Source organism: Rhinolophus hipposideros (genome assembly GCF_964194185.1).
Source record: "Rhinolophus hipposideros genome assembly, chromosome: 4".
Taxonomy (NCBI): Eukaryota; Metazoa; Chordata; class Mammalia; order Chiroptera; family Rhinolophidae; genus Rhinolophus; species Rhinolophus hipposideros.
In genome coordinates, this window is record NC_138050.1 from 12,185,595 (window position 1) to 12,202,605 (window position 17,011).

Consider the following 17,011-nt stretch of genomic DNA (forward strand, 5'->3'; position numbering starts at 1 on the left):
TTCCCCAGGGAGCGTCTGTTTCTGCTTTGCCGGCCACTTTTTCTTGGGGGAAATTCCAGGGGGGACAGGCGGGCAGGACTGCGAAGCAGGGCGAAGAGGGGCAGAAAGGGGGGGGGGGTCTGCCGCTCCCCGACCTTCCAGGCACGTGGCAGCGGCAGTCGCAGCGGCTGGGTGCCACACTGAAGACTAAGATGATGAACCTCCTCCTAACAAGAGGATATTGAGCGAAGGAGGAGGTGGCAGCGAAAGCAAGACACACACACGCACTGTGTCCTTCCTTCCCCGCAGGGAGAATCCACCCTCAGGGGAGAAACTACAAGGAAGCCACCCGCCGCCCCGCCTCTGCCCGCGTGCCCGCGCCTGGCGGCGGGCCCCATGCACCTGCTCACCTGTCTCTCCGTTCAGGGCGGCTGGGGGGAGGGACGAGGGGGGTCGGGGTGGGTGGGGGGAACGCGAGGGAGGGCAGGGCAAGAGAGGGGGCGCACCCAGGGCTCCGCCCCCCGGAGGCGCGGCGCAGGCGCAGTGGCCGCTACCGCAGGCAGGGGGCGGCAACATGGCGGAGTGAGCGGCGGCGTCGGGGCTTCACAACAACAGTGGCGCCCGGAGCCGCGGCGGCAGCGGCGTCCGTAGCGCCGGCCCCAGCCGGAGCGTCCGCACCGGCCCGCGCCGTGCCCAGCCGCTCGCGCCCCACAGCTTTTCGGATCGGCGGCGGCAGCATCCCCGCGGGGGGCGGGCCGGGCCGGACGGACCGGGAGGGGGGGAGAGCGGAGGCAGCGGCGCAGCTGCTGGGCGGACACTGCCGCTCGCCGGGCGGCGCGTAGCGGCGCCGCCAGCGCCGGGAATAAGCCGGCGAATAACCCACCGCCGCCGCCGGGGAGGGCGCCGGAGCGGGCCGGGCGCGGGCGCGGGCGCAGGCGGGGAGCGGGCCCGGCGCCGCGGCGCTGGTGGATGCTGGGGCTCCGAGGCGGCGGCCGGGGGGCGGGGGCCGCGGCAGGTATAACGGTGCCGGCGGAGGCAGCGCCTCTGCGCTTCCCTTCTGCTCCCGAGGGGCGGGAATGGCGAGCGAGAAGCCGGGCCCGGGCCCGGGGCTCGAGCCTCAGCCCGTGGGGCTCCTCGCCGTCGGGGCCGGCGCGACGGGGGAGCCGAGAGGGGCGTCCGGCTCCGGCTCCGGCTCCGTGGTGCTGCCCGCGGGGATGATTAACCCTTCGGTGCCGATCCGCAACATCCGGATGAAATTCGCAGTGTTGATCGGACTCATACAGGTCGGCGAGGTCAGCAACCGGGACATCGTGGAGACCGTGCTCAACCTGGTAAGGGAAGGGCGAGCGCTGCGCCCGCCTCCCGGCCCCGAGCCGCCCTCGGCCCCGGGCTCGCCGCGCCGCGCGTCCCCGGAGCACAGACGGTGCAGCCGGTGTTGCCGGCGGCCGACCTGCCTGCGCGCTGCCCGAGCCACGCACCTCCCTGCCCTGCTCTGGTCCTCGCCTGCGACCTGAGCTCAGTGCCCAACTTAATGCCGCTCGTGACCACTCCTCACCTCCAGGAGGAGTCCATCACTCCTGGCCCTGCTGGTTTGGGGTCGACTTGAGAGTTTAGTTGGAGGGAGAGGAGGCCTCCTTTTCTCCGGGGCTTCTTCCTCCCAACACTTAATTGCCCGTGCTGTCGCCCTCGCAGGATGAAAGCCTTGCCCCCGGAGCCTAAATTCCCCGGGGCTACTGAAATGTGAGAAGCGCATTAACTCCCAACTTGAGCAGCTGGGGTGTGATGGTTTCCAATGAGGAGGAGAATGATGCAGTTTTTCATTTGCCTTTACGTGTATTCTGAGGCTGCGAGGTGATGGAGAGTGTGTGGCTGTGTCCGCCCCCCCCCCCCGGCCCCCCCCCCCGCCCCATCTGTTTTTAGGCAGCCTTTCTTTCTTTGTAATATTGCCCTGAATATGCTGACCTCTTAGTCATTTTTTTGTGCCCGCAGGGTGTTAAAATGTGAGGGCACCCAATCATACAGGTTGGTTTCTATGGTTGCCTTCAGAGAGCGTGCCATATGGATAACGACTAAAGGAAAGGTGTTAGATGCAGCCCGAGGTGTTGGTTTCTTTCATGATAAGAAAGAGTTACTGCAGAACTGTGTATGACTTAATGTGTTGCGCTATCTACCGAGAGGCTCAGAAGCGTTCGAGATGTCAGGGGAAGCAATAAAGAGGGGAGAATCATAAATTACACATAATTAAGAGTAGTTCATTTTTAATGTTTTGCAAATGCAGTTTTTGCTGCAGCAAAGCTTTTTCAACAGTTTCCTTTGCGATAGTCTTTGACGTACAGTAAGGTTGGGTTTTGGAAGGCACGGCTTAAATCAGGAGCAATCAGTTGACTATTGTATTTGGTGTGGAGTCACAGGGATATAAAAAAAATGCTTGCAAGGAGATTTTATAACACCCATGTAGTCTGATTTTTCAGCCAAGCTGTTATTTTTATTTGATCTATTGGAAAACTGAAAGGAAGCTGCAGCGACAGCAGTGATGCCCTGAGACATGAAATAGATAATGCACGGTTTCTGAACCTCTTAAATTCACAGAAAAGTTAAAGCTGTGTTTTTTCTTTTTGCTGGTGTTCAAGCCAAAGCTAGGAGAATATCTGTCCTTGCTTTGTTATATTTATTACTGTTTAAATACAAAACACATCTTTCTTCTTTTCTGTGCCCTTCAAATAAATCACCACAAAAGTCAGTGTAAGTTTGGGGTAATGTTACCACGTTGATAAAACCAAATTATTTTCAATACACTAATAGAAATATTGTTGGGATTTTAATTTAACCAGCTGCAAGTAGGAGGTTAGTACTTGCCCCCCGCTTTTCTCTTTTTAAAAGAAAAAGATGAGATCTCAAAATATGTTAGTATGTTAGTACGTACTGTATTTCTGTACATTTAAAACACCTTTGAAGTATTTTTCCAGTTTTCACCTAACCGATATCAATTTTACTTTAGAAGATGTGGTATTAGGTTATTTGAATAGGTATTTGTATGCTTACTTAACACGTTTTAATGTGACATGAGGCAATAGAGCTCTCACAAGCTGGAAACTGATTTGAATGGGTAGCTGGTTGGGAGTCTGCGGCAGTCGCGATGTCTGCTGGATCAGCCCTTAACAGATGGGGTTCTATAGATACACAGGAGGATAAGAAAGGAAGTGAAATATTTCTTTTGAGATAAAAAAGCAATTTCACTCTCTTCAGTACAGTGAAAATCTGGCAAGAAATCTCAGTATGCAAACATTGTAGAGATTAACTTTACTCTTAAGCTTAGTTAATCAGCAATAAGGTAATACTGAAATGGTATATCGCCAGACCTACTTAACACCTTGTAACTGCATTGATTTTGGAATCAAAAAGTTAGGTTTAAAATTTCTTTGTGCGTATTTAAAGAATGGAGTAAATCTTTTAAATGGAAACTTTTGGAGAAAAGGATAAGTGACAAAAGGAGCTCTTTACTAAGTTGTTAATTACATTGATGGTGGACTAAGAATTGGTCATTCGAAGTGTCATTTATTTCTTGAATTGTAGGTTGAGGGCTTTATCTTTCCAATATACTCATGGTGAAAATGTCTCGTGAAAACTTAAGCTGACTCTGAAACTATTTAGAAATCTTAGGAATTTAAAAACTAATTATCAAAACTTAATTCTGTTTACTTAATAAGTAAATCAGTAAAATCCATTTAAGGCACTCAGTTCTCAACCTCTGACAACTCTAAAATGAGTTTTCAATTTTCAATCTTAATTTAAAACGTTAAACACAAAAGTTGGTGAAATAGTGAAATATGTGTCACAGTGCCGTTTATAACAGAAAAGAGAAGAACTAATGAAACTTCAAAACAAAACAGTTACTACCTTAAATAATACCGTCTCAGCCTCCTTTTTCTATTTTTTTTCAGTACATTCTATCAAGTATGAGAATGCTAATACTTGCTTTTTAGCTGCTATTTCTCACATGGCTTGCCCAAAGAATTAAAAGTTTTGCAGAGTAAAGTTTAAGCATGCAGTAAAATTATAGGACTTCTTTAACACAGCTGTGGCTGTAATTTTTCCGATTTGTTTGCCAAAGGTAGGGATCTGTTTCTATAACTCAGGTGGATTGTGGGAGTTTGTTGAAGAATCACCAATGTAACAAGAAATAAAGTGAATAATTTCCATTGTAGATGGATGTATTTTGTATAATGACATCATCATTGACTTAAAACATTCAAATATGGGGTGGATAACATCAGGAAGGTGAATACCTTAGTTTGTAAATAACGTTAAAATGAGAGTATATTGTGAAGGATTTTGCAGTGTAGCTTTACCAATGAAAGAAACTGATCAAAGGGAGGAATTATTTAATGTGGCAATATAAGAGCATTTGATTATAGGAGAGGAATTTTATTGGCTGTTTCAGTTATAAAACAGGCGTACTACTTAATCCATTGCTTCCTTAACATGTTTATGTAAGATTTTTCCTTGCTTGAGGTAAATGCTATGTAAATATCATGTGTCCTTTGTTTATAACAAGAAAGTTTCTTTTTATCAAAAATTTTAATATAAACATTTTTAGGAAAGATAAAATAGAGATTTAATATTTATTTAATGAAAGAATTCACAAAGGGTTTTTTTTTAAGTAGCTGTCTTAGGTAGTATAATTCTATAGCATTTAATTTGTAGATTCCCCCTCCCCCCCCCGCACGAATTACTGTGTGATATACATCAGAGTATCTTTAGTTGTAGAAAAGGATACGTCCTCTTTTCTTTTTTTTTCACATTTAAGTGGCACATTGTATACTGTATTGAAAGCATAACAAAATGAGAGGATTTTGTGGGTTAAGTTCCTCTCTCCTGGCATATCGATCATAGTATTTTTGTTAAACGGAAAATTTAAAGTTGTTCATCTGTACTTGAATGTGACAGGAACATTTTTCCTTAGAGTTTTTTTCATTTGCAGCTTGATAATCAGAGTAAGTTTCAATTTAAGGATATTTAGAATTTTACAAACAAAAGGTGTGTTCTTCATTTGAACTACATTCATTTTAAAATAAACAATTGTATCTTGGAATCATGGAAGTCCTTAATATTAATAAAACCACATTTATTTATATTAAAAGAAAATGTCTTGCATTTTAATTTATGTTGACATGTAAGTCTTTTCATGTTAACTTGAATTATATTTTATTCTTACTATTGGGTGTTGAAAATTAAATTAAAATGCATATGTAAATACTGGAAATTGCAGTGTCTTGAGTTCTGAGGTTTTCTCAAGAATATTAATTTAGTCATATAATGACACTAAAGCATCAAATATTCTATAGTCAGCCTATGATCTAGTTATATTCATTTTAAATAAGTATTTTGTATATTCCTAGTCAGCTTTTGGCAATTACTATACTGTTAATTAAATGTGTCTCAAGGATCTCTCTTTGCTATGTTTTCTCCAAACACAATGTAAGGAAATTCATTGATTCTAGCAGACCCAACCTCCATATTGATTCACTGATGTAGCTGTATTATAAAATTCAATCATCCATATTTTGACTATGTACTTAAATATTATTTAGCATAAATTTCGTAGGTTTTTTATTCCTTACCTCTACTTCTCATAGTTACTGTATTGTCAGCATTATCTCCTTATACAAAGATATACCTGTCACCCTCTAGTATTATGATTTATACATGGGTCCCCTCCTATGCTGTTAACTCCATGAGGGCAGGAGCTTGTCTCATGTATATTTATTTTTTTGTATGTCAGGCTCTTGCATAAGTTAAGTGCATTTTCAATATGCTGGATACCATTATTAAGTATAAGACCAGTTTCTGAAATTCTGTTCAGTAGGGGACAGACCAAGAGCCTGAAAGAAATTAGACTCATGTAAAGTTAATGTATTGCCTATTCCTATAACTTGAAATGAGTGTTGAATATGTATGATGTTATTTATGTAGGTGTTATTACATATGTAACTGTTATTTTAAAGTGGCATTTAGCAATACACGAGAATCTGATTAAATTTTTTTCTTTTCAGTAAGTAAACCTATGTGTATATCAGATATATGAACACATAATGAAGATCGTGTTATTTACGAAGAATATATATAATGCATTAAATAGAAATTTAGAAAAAATTGTTAACATTTGTCATATTACCGGGAATAGTGGAAATCTCTTGTTTTTGTCTGTTTAGCAAAAATTTCCCTTTTTTGTAATGGTACTTTAGTTTTCCTTGATGAACCACTCATCCCCTAATTTAGTTTAGTTGGTTTATGTGGTTTTAGGTGGGTGGGGCTTAGAACTCAGGCACATCCTGAATTACTGTGTTTGGTTCAGGGATGAACATTTAACCCAAGGGAAACTGCAAGGTCAGTCTCAGGACTTGTGCTGGAACTTCTTCTGTTGGGGATGCTAAACTGGTGACCCATCCTATAGCTGTGTGTGACTGTGTTAGAATTTGACCAAGTATGAATCCAAGAGTGAGAAATGTATTTGTGAGTCTGCTTGAGTACCTGGAGTTCTCTGTACCTATCGTGATTCTCTTCTAACCATTAAATTCTCTCTTTTAAAGCTTATTATTATTGTTATTAGTTTCAAGTCAGTTTAAATGGGGTTGTTGTCACCTGTAAGTGGAAAATATCCTTCCTAGCATAGATATTAGTAACTGGAAATGGGACATTGTAAGGAACAGACCTTAAATGTTAAAATGGAGTGGAAGGCAGTGAAGGGTTTGCTTTTCCTAGCAACTCCTTTTAAGAAATTACAGACCAGCTGTCGTTAATTTTCACCTGTGTTTTCTTTGCCCATGGAACTACTGAGGCTGGAACTTTAGTGTTACTAGAGTGTTTTGGCCACTTTTTGGGGCCTTTGATAGTGCCTGTTAAGGGAGGAATTAGCTTTGGTTCAGGCTGGCATGCTTGAAATCATAGAGGGAAGAAAATATTGTCTTTCCAAGTAAGAGAAGCTCTTTCTGCTCATAGCTACCATCCAAGAGAGCAGAGAATCAGAGTACATACCAAGAAGCTTAAACTTTGAAAAGCAACCCCCCCCTTTTCATCACCCCACTAAAGTTGGTAAGAGGAAGGATAGGAGTTTAAATTAGAACCTGGTAGAATTTTGTTTTATAAGCTTCTTCCAAGCACCTCATGCATTATATTCCTAGACTCTTGATCAAAGTAACAATGATCCCCTTACTAAAGAGATTTAGAAGAGTATGCAACCAGGGTACAAGTGCCTCCTTCCGCAGCTTGTCATTTGCATTGCTTCAGGGAAAGTCATTACACTGAGGGTTAAGGGGATGAGTACTGTGAAGACCCATTGCTAGGAGACTGAATATTGCTATGGAACTGAAAAGGTGGGAATCTAGATTGGTATACTTTGTCTTGACAAGACCTCTGGCTTTGGTTGCTAATACACCCAGGTGACTGATGTTCATTGACCAAAAGCTTACTAAGCTTTTAAGAAAACTACTTTCAGGGTAACCTTAAGCCTGGCAAACAAAGGCTTGCGTTTTACTTCACAGGCGGTTCTCAGTAAGAGGAAGTGGCTGCTAAAGCAGTACAGATGGTAGAAGGAAAATCTAAGGCCATGGAGGGTAGTAGACAAGTGAGGTCTTCTGAGATAGTAGTAATGAGTAGATCAAAGTTGGCTGACCAAGGGATTCCGTGGCCAGGACAAGGATTTCTGGCTCCTCTGACCAGTAGTGTGTGGTCTGTGCTTTGAATTAGTGTCCAATCTTCTAAGTGGGAGTTACTATTATTATGTTCTTTGACCATTATGTATTAATTATAAAGAGGATAGTTAAATTTATTATGTAGCTATATTGTGAGATTATGAGCTACTTCCAATGAGAATGCACATTTGGACCTGACCAAGAATATTGTTCACGGCACAAAGATTTCAGATTTCTAGCTGGATGCGATAACTTGACGTTGTCTCCCTTTCTTTCCCATGGTGAGATGATGAGTGTGTTTTCTGTTGCGGCTAAGATAGTAATATTGTTATACATGGGTATTTAAAACAGTATATAAATGGAAAGAGGTGAGTTTACAAGGCGGATCGCAGCCAAGGGCTAGAATGTTACAGACTTCTGTTGGGTTTAGCTGCGTAAAATCCATTCTTTCTAACAGTTTTAGACGGATTGATACTCCTCTGGGGAGTTATTCCTTCTTATTTGTTTATATGGTTTGGGGTTTCCCTGGACTACTTTCTGCTTTTCTGGTCCTGAAACAGAAACTGGACCTGGCCCATCAATAATAGAACCTACCTACACATCTGAGACAGCTTGATAAATTCTTTCATTCTGCTGCAGAGAGAAAACGAAGCTCATCACTGGAGTTGCTAAGATATGCGAATATAAGTTTTGATTTGACTGGCAATATGCTTGAGAATATTGCCACCATGAAGGCAGAATATGCTTGAGAATGGAGCTATCACAGAAACACCTAGAACCAAGAGAGAGATTACCGATGGCATCCTTGTAGCCTTTCAAGTCAGGTTTTTCAGGGTATTGCGCTAATGCGTCTTCTGTTTTGCTTAAGCCTGTATTAGTTGGGTTACTATCCATTTCACCTTAACAATTCCTGACTAATACTCTAAATTAAAAAAAATATTAAAATCTTGGGTACTAAGTATTATAGGACAAATCATAAGAAAAATATTAACTTGGCAAAGGACTTGATATATTTCAAGAAGGAAGAAATATACATTGCTAATATAAATATTGATCTTCACTAAATAGTGAAATACCATGAATCAGAGAAAATTACCATTAAAGAGAAAATTATATCATTTTCTAGGCATGCTGAAATAATGTTAAATGATGTTAAATGCTACAGCTGTTCTGAATGACATTTTAACGATATGTATTGGGAAATTTAAAGAGTTTTTTGTGATTAATCTTTAGTTCTTTAGGCTAAGGAAAAATGATCTGTGGGCCAGTATGAGAGTTAAATGATATAAAAGAATTCGCAATAACCTAAATGTTCAACAGTAGGAAAGGTTAAATAAAATTATTTTACATCCATGTTGTGGAATATCATACAGTCATTAAAACTTTATGTGCCCCAGTTTCCTTGTGTGGTAAAAGCAGGTATTTACCTTAAGGTTGTTGCATAGATTAAATGAATTAATATCTGTAAAGTGCTTGGTACAAAGCTAACTTTATTTGATACTTACTATTGTTATTTTTATTCTTATCCTGAGCCTGAGGTTAATCTGATCATAAGAAAAAAATTGTCCAACTGAACCTGAGCTGTTCTGGTTTAGCTTGGGGTTCTGGAGTCTGGTGAACGTGTCAGAGAAGGGAGCTCAGGTACCCACAGGTCATGATCTGATGGAACACAGCGGCTCTGGTCTCCTGAATCTTGGATAGTCTTTAACAGTGCCTGGGGTGGTTTTTCCTAATTTTCTATTTTGAGGGAGGTAGATGGAAGACGGGAAAGAATAGGCATGAAGTTACACAAGTTCCTAGGGCTGGAATCCTTTCCATCTCTTCTTTTCCTCACATGGTTGAATTTCACATGTAGAAGTAGTTGGACATGAGTGGTGATCCTAGGTAAATAATGCCTTCCTCTGGGAGTGTTAACGTAAATATTGAGAAGACTGCTTGAGTAACAAGCCTAAGGGGCAAGTTAGAGGATTAAAAACTATTTTGTGATCATTTGTTTTAGAAAATATTAGCCCATATTTTAATAGCTCTTACAATTTACTGTACACTTGTGAAATTGCACTGCATTAACTAACTAATCCTGAGAATAACCCATTTTCAGATACCGTTCGTTCTTTACAGATGTGGAAACTATGGCTGTGGAAACTGTGAAGTAGTTAGACAAGGTTATCTAGGTAGTAAGCAGCAGAGCTGGGATTCAGGCCTTCAGATTCAAAAGCTGTACGTATTCTTTTCCATTCTTAATCGAAATGTAGCTACTTAGAAATTATCCCCAAAGCCACGATTATCTGAAGAGATGATGTTCGGAGGGGAGGGGCCAGACAGCCCCCCTGAGTTGGTTGCCTGGCGGGGAATGCTGACCATGGAGGACTCAGGAAGGACATGGACAATTTGATGAATTTGTACACAGAAGCGGTTTAGCAAGAACTATATTGTAAACCATTAATTTTTGAGTGTTTGGGAATAATTGGTTATATGGTATTATAAATGGTAACTAGCTTTGAATTGTATACCTTTTCGTGAGGCAAAAGGTAGATACTTTAGACATTATTGTAAGACAGAATAAATAGTACGCATTATATTTGTATATTTATTTTATATAGAAAAAGTAGATTTGTTATAAGTGTTAATTATCTGAACCACCACATATACCATTTTTGCTTGGATAAGACAAATAAATTATACATGGAATTGGTAATATTATAGTCTTGGTAATATAATTTGGTAATGTAATTGGTAATATAGTTTTGGTAATATAATTTCTAATAATTGTGATTACTCTCTCAGTTTACTGAAGGAGAGCAAACATTGATTAAAAGCAAATTTTATGGAAGTGTAAATGTCTAGATTTATTTCTTTAGCAAATACTTCCATTTTCTGTGAGAAATGAACTGCAGCCAATGTGAAAAATGGTGTATATGTACTTCTACTGTTATTTAAAAACTTTTCATATGTAGGTTGGGAATTGGCTTTTATAGATTGGGTTTGGTTTCAGACCTTATGTTTTTAATATTCTCTCCCATCCCCTTTGAAGTAAATGTGGGTTTACTTTATTAAGTGAACTATGACTGAAGTTAAGAGGCTTGTGCAAGGTTGCAAAGCAGTGTAGTTGCAGAAATGAGAATCAAAGCTAGATGTTCCAAATTTGTTGCTCTTTAAAACACACTTTTGATGATGATGATGATGGTGATGATGGTGATGGTGATGATGACCATGGCAGCGGCTTGTACTTACTGAATCCTTACTTGCCAAGCACTATGGTAAACATCTGACGTGCATTTTCTCATTTTATCATGTTGACCTGGAATATAAAATCTTCAATGAAATAAAAAAAGTCATTGTCTTTCTAAGTTAAACTAAGTCTGGTATCTTAATAGAGAAGTTTTTTTCAGCTCTAATTATATAAGCAATATTTTATTATGAAATGTCATGGAATTATTTTACTTGATTTGTACTGATTCTCAGTGACTTGATTACCCTTTCAAAGTTCTTGAATTTAAATTAAGTATTTAAATTATTTTAACATTTTATGAGATGTGAGTCATCAATAGAAGAATATTACTTTTATTATATGCTGTACTGGCTGTTACATGCTAAATAATGATTGCATTTCTCAAGTCACGGTGTTCTTCCACTTTTTATCTAAAGAACCCCTGCTTATTTTTGAAGATTTAGCTCTTGTCACTGCTTACTTAAATGCCGCCCTCTCTGATCTACTCCTAAAAGCTCTTTCCCCATCCTGTGTTCTCCCATAACATTTTGTACATACTCAAATTTAGCACTTGCACATTCTATTTTAATTGTTTGTTTACTTGTCAGACTACCCTAGAGACTAAATCCTTTGAGATCAGAACATTATCTTATTTGCCTTGATATTATGAGTACTTAACATAGAATCTGGAATTTTGTGCTGCTTAGTGAACTCATTTTGAATGGGGATTATTATTTTTTTCATTTTTGATATAGTTCGCTTGGTTTGGTTACTTCTGACTTGGGTACAAATCTTGTCTTTTCTAGCTATTGTTCTTTTCATTTCTGTGTTTGCCTCGTTTTAACATTTGTTTCTGTCTTTTTGAGGGGGGAGGATGTAGATATTTCGGTGTATATATGCAGGGTGTATGTTTAGAAGAAAGTTTTTCTGGATATTTGGAATGGGTAAGGAGTTAGCGTCCTTAGATCTGGTGAGTGGCCGCACTCTATCACTTGCGTAAGTGAGGAAAGAGAACCTGGGAGGCTGAAGATCCTCTAGTGGTTTGATGGAATTAACACCTAGATTCCCGGAGTTGGGTCCAGTGCTGTCGTGTTTGATCCTCCTATAGTTCCACTTTGTGTTAGCTCATTTGACGTCATAGTTTCTAATATAAAATATTACATATGAAATATATAATAGCTCTAATATAAAAACATGCCCCACCTTTTTTTTTTTTTAATTTTTGAAACTCAGGCATGCTCAGAATACTGAAAGTCATAGTTAAATAAAATACTGAGTAACCCTAACTTAGTGTTCTATTGCCAGGCAAGATACTACTGGACATTTTGTCTTAATACTTGGAGGTTCTGAGACTAGGATACTAGAGTAGACATAAGGTATGGTGTTACCGAGCATTTTGTGAAGCCCTTTGTTCATGTTACTCTGAATTGCTCTGTTCCTCTACTAATCTCTGAAAAGTCACGTAAGTGCCATGTAGACTAATACAGTCTTCTTATGAAGCTATAACATTTTAAAATGTTGTTCTTTACTATATCCAACCAAGAATGGATATAAGTGTTGTCACTGAAAAGTGAATGTCTCCAAATGAATGATCACACAGATATAACATTTAAAGACTATTTTCAATATGCTATATTAATTTAGCTACTACATTACCATGTCAGTTTTTTAAAAAATAATGTTATTAGTCCAGCACATAGATCGTTGAAAATAAATACTTTCAGCAAATAGGCATGAGTATTTTAATAAACTATGTTTTTAATGTTGGCGGTGAATGTGGCTATAGAAGTCAGTAAGAGTGTTTTATTTTTATTTTCAAATGTCATTACTGCTAGCTTTAGCTTTAACTAATTTCCAAGCTAGCCCAGCTTGTTCAAAGTCCTTAGGTCTTTTTTTATTATAGTAAATTATACATAACATAAAATTTACCCGTTTAACCATTTTTACATGGCAGTAATTAAGTGCATTACCGCTGTTGTGTAACCATCACCACCGTCCATCTCCAGAAGTTTTTCATGCTCTGAAATGGGGCTCTGTGCCTGATAAACATAACTCCGCAGGCCCCTCCCCAGCTCCTGGTGACACCTGTTGTCCTTCCTGTCTCTGTGAGCTGGACTCCTCTCTGTCCCTCATATCAGTGGGATCCTGCAGTGTTTGTCCTTTTCTGTCTGGCTCATTTCACTGAGCTTTTGTCTTCAAATAGTAAGACAGTCTCCATTGGCAACACAGATGAGAAGCTCTGAGACTATATTTATATGTTACACTTACAAACTTGTGAGCCACATGGACTAACTAGTCTCTGTGTTGATGGAACCAAAAGAACAGTCGCCAAAACGCAAAAGTAATTTCTTTATGACTCATGTTCTTTACTCCCATATCTTGATTATCATGAGTAATAGAGATATGCAGACCATTGTAATATTTCTTTAAATATTTACATTTTTTTCTCATTTGCGTTGTTTGCATAGTATAGCTGCTCTTGATTTTCTTATCCTGAAACTTGATGAAAAAACTCAGCACCTCACTCTAACCCTGTAAATTCCTAGTACTTCTCCTCCTTCTCTCTGTGTTATGTGGCCCCAAACAATCCTTATGTAGACTGGCAAGACAGTGTCAGAGGGTGGGGAAAGGGAAGGAAATTCTCTTAAGTAGGAACAGGGAAAGATCAGGAACACTCATACATGCATAATTTTTTGTCTTGTCACCTAAAAAATTAATTATTTATGGAAGACAGCAACTAATTTGACACACTGATTTCAATTTCTTATGGAATATTCAGTGGTGATTTTACTTCAACTCCTCCTTCCTTAAAAAAAAAAAACACGCAAAAAAACATGCACACACAAAAAAACCCTAATTTACTTTTACTTAAGAGGTTGTTAATATGCTTGCATTAAACGAACTGTGTTTTAAAATTAAAAAAACCCTTTTATCTAAAATTTTTCTTTCGTCTTCCCTACCTCGTAATAAGCTTGCCTGAATCTGTTTGAACTCGTTTTATGTAATATACAGCTTTTGAAGATGACACTGTAGTTTTAACACTTTATTATTGTACTTTTAAGAAATAATATATCACCTTTTATGATAGTATAGTCTTGGTAGTATGGTCCTAGATTATCTTAAATAACTTATTAAAGGTTTATCAGTCATGGCTATATCTATGCCCCATGTAAGGCTATTAAAAGGTTTGAATTAAAGGTTTGTCTTTTTACATATTTACTACTTGTTCTCAAGAACCACTTCTTTTTATGTGTAGCTGTACTATCCAATGTAGAAACCAATGCGTTTTGTGGCTGTGGCGCACTTGTAATTATGGCTGGAAAGAACCGAGATGTGCTTTAAGTATGAGATACATACTGAGTTTCAAGACTTAGTTTGAAAAAAAAGAATGCAAAATATCTCATTAATAATTTTTATATTGGTACATGTTGAAATGATAATATCTTGCTTGCATTGCTTCTTGAATTATTTTATTATAAATAGGATATATGTATTAATACGTACTTCACCTGTTTACTTTTACTTCTTTTAATATGGCTATTAGTAAATTTTAAATTGTATGTGTGGCTCATATTGTATTTCTTTTATTTTTGGTCTACAGCTAACTTAGTTATTAGGTCTGGTATTGAAAACTTTGGGAAACAAATCATAATTTGCATGATTTTCTAAACTATCATATAGCCATTTACCCTTTATCTTCGGAGAAAAAGAAACATTTGTTCTTACATTGAAATAAGAGGAAGTTCATCAGTAAAGGGATGACAGATTCAAATTTTTAAATTGTGGTTGGGGCAACGGACAATGGGAAGAGATTCCTGATGCCTGGTGATGGGCCTGATACATAGTAAGCACTCAATGAATATTAATTAAAAAAAATTGTAGGTTGAGATTTGAAAAGGAAGTGATGATAGGGTATATGACACCTGTCCTTGTTGAGTAGAGTTGTAGTTGAAGCCTGTGTGTGTGTGTGTGTGTGTGTGTGTGTGTGTGTGTGTGTGTAAGTAAATTTGAGCCCTGAGGAGAGGGGAGATAGGCATGGTTTTCAGTACCTGTCCTCTTATTACATGTGACGAAAGGAGTTAGGTCTCTGTGAGCATTTGTGGTTCAAGAATAAGAGTAAAGGTGGAGGTTACTAACCATTGTCACCCTAATAAATTTAAAAAAAATAAAAGGTGGAGGAAGAGATGAAAGGAAGGGAACATAGGGTGTTGGAAATTGTTTCTAATTTTGTCAGTCTCATAAAATCTAATAATTGTAACATTTTATCAAAGTAGAGTTAATAGTTTTCTAAAATCTAGAAGAAAATTCAAACTGGTCTTGATACAGTATCAAGATTACCATGAATAAGCTTGTTTCCTTAAGTGGTCTCCTATTAGTAACATTTTTTTAAACTTCATCCTCTGAAAGGATTCCTGTTCCCTCCTACCTCCTAAAGAACACTGTTTACCTTTCTGCAAATAAAATTATAGTTTTTCATTTACCATCATTGCAACATTGAGAGAATTGCAGAGAAATGTTAGAAGCTAGGTCAAATAATATTATATGTATTAAATAATGTAGCGACTATTTATGAAGTAGTATATTTACAGGTATAGTTTTTAAGAATTGAGATTTAATGATTCATCTTTACCAAAGTGTGACATTTCACATTGTAAGTTTCTTTGGAGTATCTTTTCTGATGAATAAAATATGCTAAGGAGTGGTTTTTCTCTTAGATATTAAGCTGTTCACAGGCTTGTTTCATTGCTATTATTGTTGAAGTCCTCCCCCTGATTGTGGGTAGTGTTTTTACCACTGACTATACTAAGTTTAGATTCAAATGGAAATGTAACCCATTTCCTCAGTGTCATTAGTACCACATAGGGACTAACTGAACTAATTGGTCACAGTTCTACAAGATTGCCTTAATGGTCATAAAATTCTTTTGAACCATTCACATTTTCCCATCCAGGCCTTAGGATCAAAATCATTCATTCTTGGGAACACTGCCTTACTGATTTTAAGGGTACGTGGAGTAGCTGTGAAGAATCATTTTTCTTTCCGAAAATACTCATTTAGATAATTTTATAGGAAATATGTTGAACAAATAGATTTTATTCAGATTGGTTGATTCCCCCCCCCCCACTAATTATGTTAGGCTTTATTATTCTAGAAATAATGTTTAACCTGATTAGTGATCTGCACTCTGAAAGGTAAACTAATGTATTTCAGTGCATGACACACGTCATTCAGAATGTAAGCTGGATTCAACAGAAAAATTGAAAAATCATGCTGCCAAACTCTGAAATAAATTGAAGATGACCTGCTTAAGAAATATGGAATATAGACATTTACAATAGAGATTACAGTTTCAGTGAGAGTGGTTGGGGTTTTGAATTGATATGACATATGCATTCTGTATCTTAGAGCCTTAATTTATTATTTTTATATGTAAAAGGAATAAAGATACATAAAATGGGGAGATAATTTATGATATTAAAATTTAACAATTAGATGTTGCACATTTGTGATGTATGTTACTAGTTTTTAAAGAGTGACTCTATTACTGTAGTTTATCCTTGAAGAAAAATCAGAGATCTTATAAAAGTTTTGCTTTATATTATGATAGTCAGATATTAATGTTGAATATATACTATTGTTGAATTATATCATTCTATAGTTGACTTATTTTCTAATTGATTTAATTATTCAAAATAGATTACTATATTTAATTTGCAAGTTTAGATTCTTTGTTCATGGCTACTTCTCCTTACGGATCCCCTGCCCCTTTTAAATATCCATCTATTGGGTCTGAATCTGTGTACTCATTTTCATCCTAACTCCATATCTGACTACATAATCCATTTTATTGAACAAATATTTATTGAATACATATGATATGTAGTGCTAGGCACTGAGGATACAGCGATCAAGATAAGTCCTTGCCCTGACGTTTATAGTACTGCGGGGGAGGACAAATAAAGGCAATGAATTGTATAAATTCTGTGATAGAAATAAATTAGAGTATAGCGGACCACACTGAAGGGAGAAATGTACCAAGGGAGTCTGGGAAGTCTTCATTGAGGTTTGAAAGATAGCTAGATCTGCCTAGGGCTGTGTTGTCGGGCGGTAGCCACGAGCCACAGGCGGCTGG

General features: G+C 38.5%; 1 protein-coding gene across 4 annotated transcripts in view; it reads left to right on the forward strand.

The window, feature by feature from the left end:
* The first annotated feature begins 963 nt into the window (after positions 1 to 963).
* NBEA (neurobeachin) overlaps positions 964 to 17,011 on the forward strand; it is a 656,028-nt gene continuing 639,980 nt past the window's right edge. For 3 of the 4 annotated variants that reach the window (XM_081046841.1, XM_081046842.1, XM_081046843.1), the window contains exon 1: positions 964 to 1,310. In XM_081046841.1, the coding sequence (XP_080902967.1) occupies positions 1,056 to 1,310 (255 nt within the window). In that variant the 5' untranslated portion in view covers positions 964 to 1,055. The remainder of the gene's footprint in view (positions 1,311 to 17,011) is intronic. The other variant, XM_081046840.1, reaches the window with a different exon arrangement.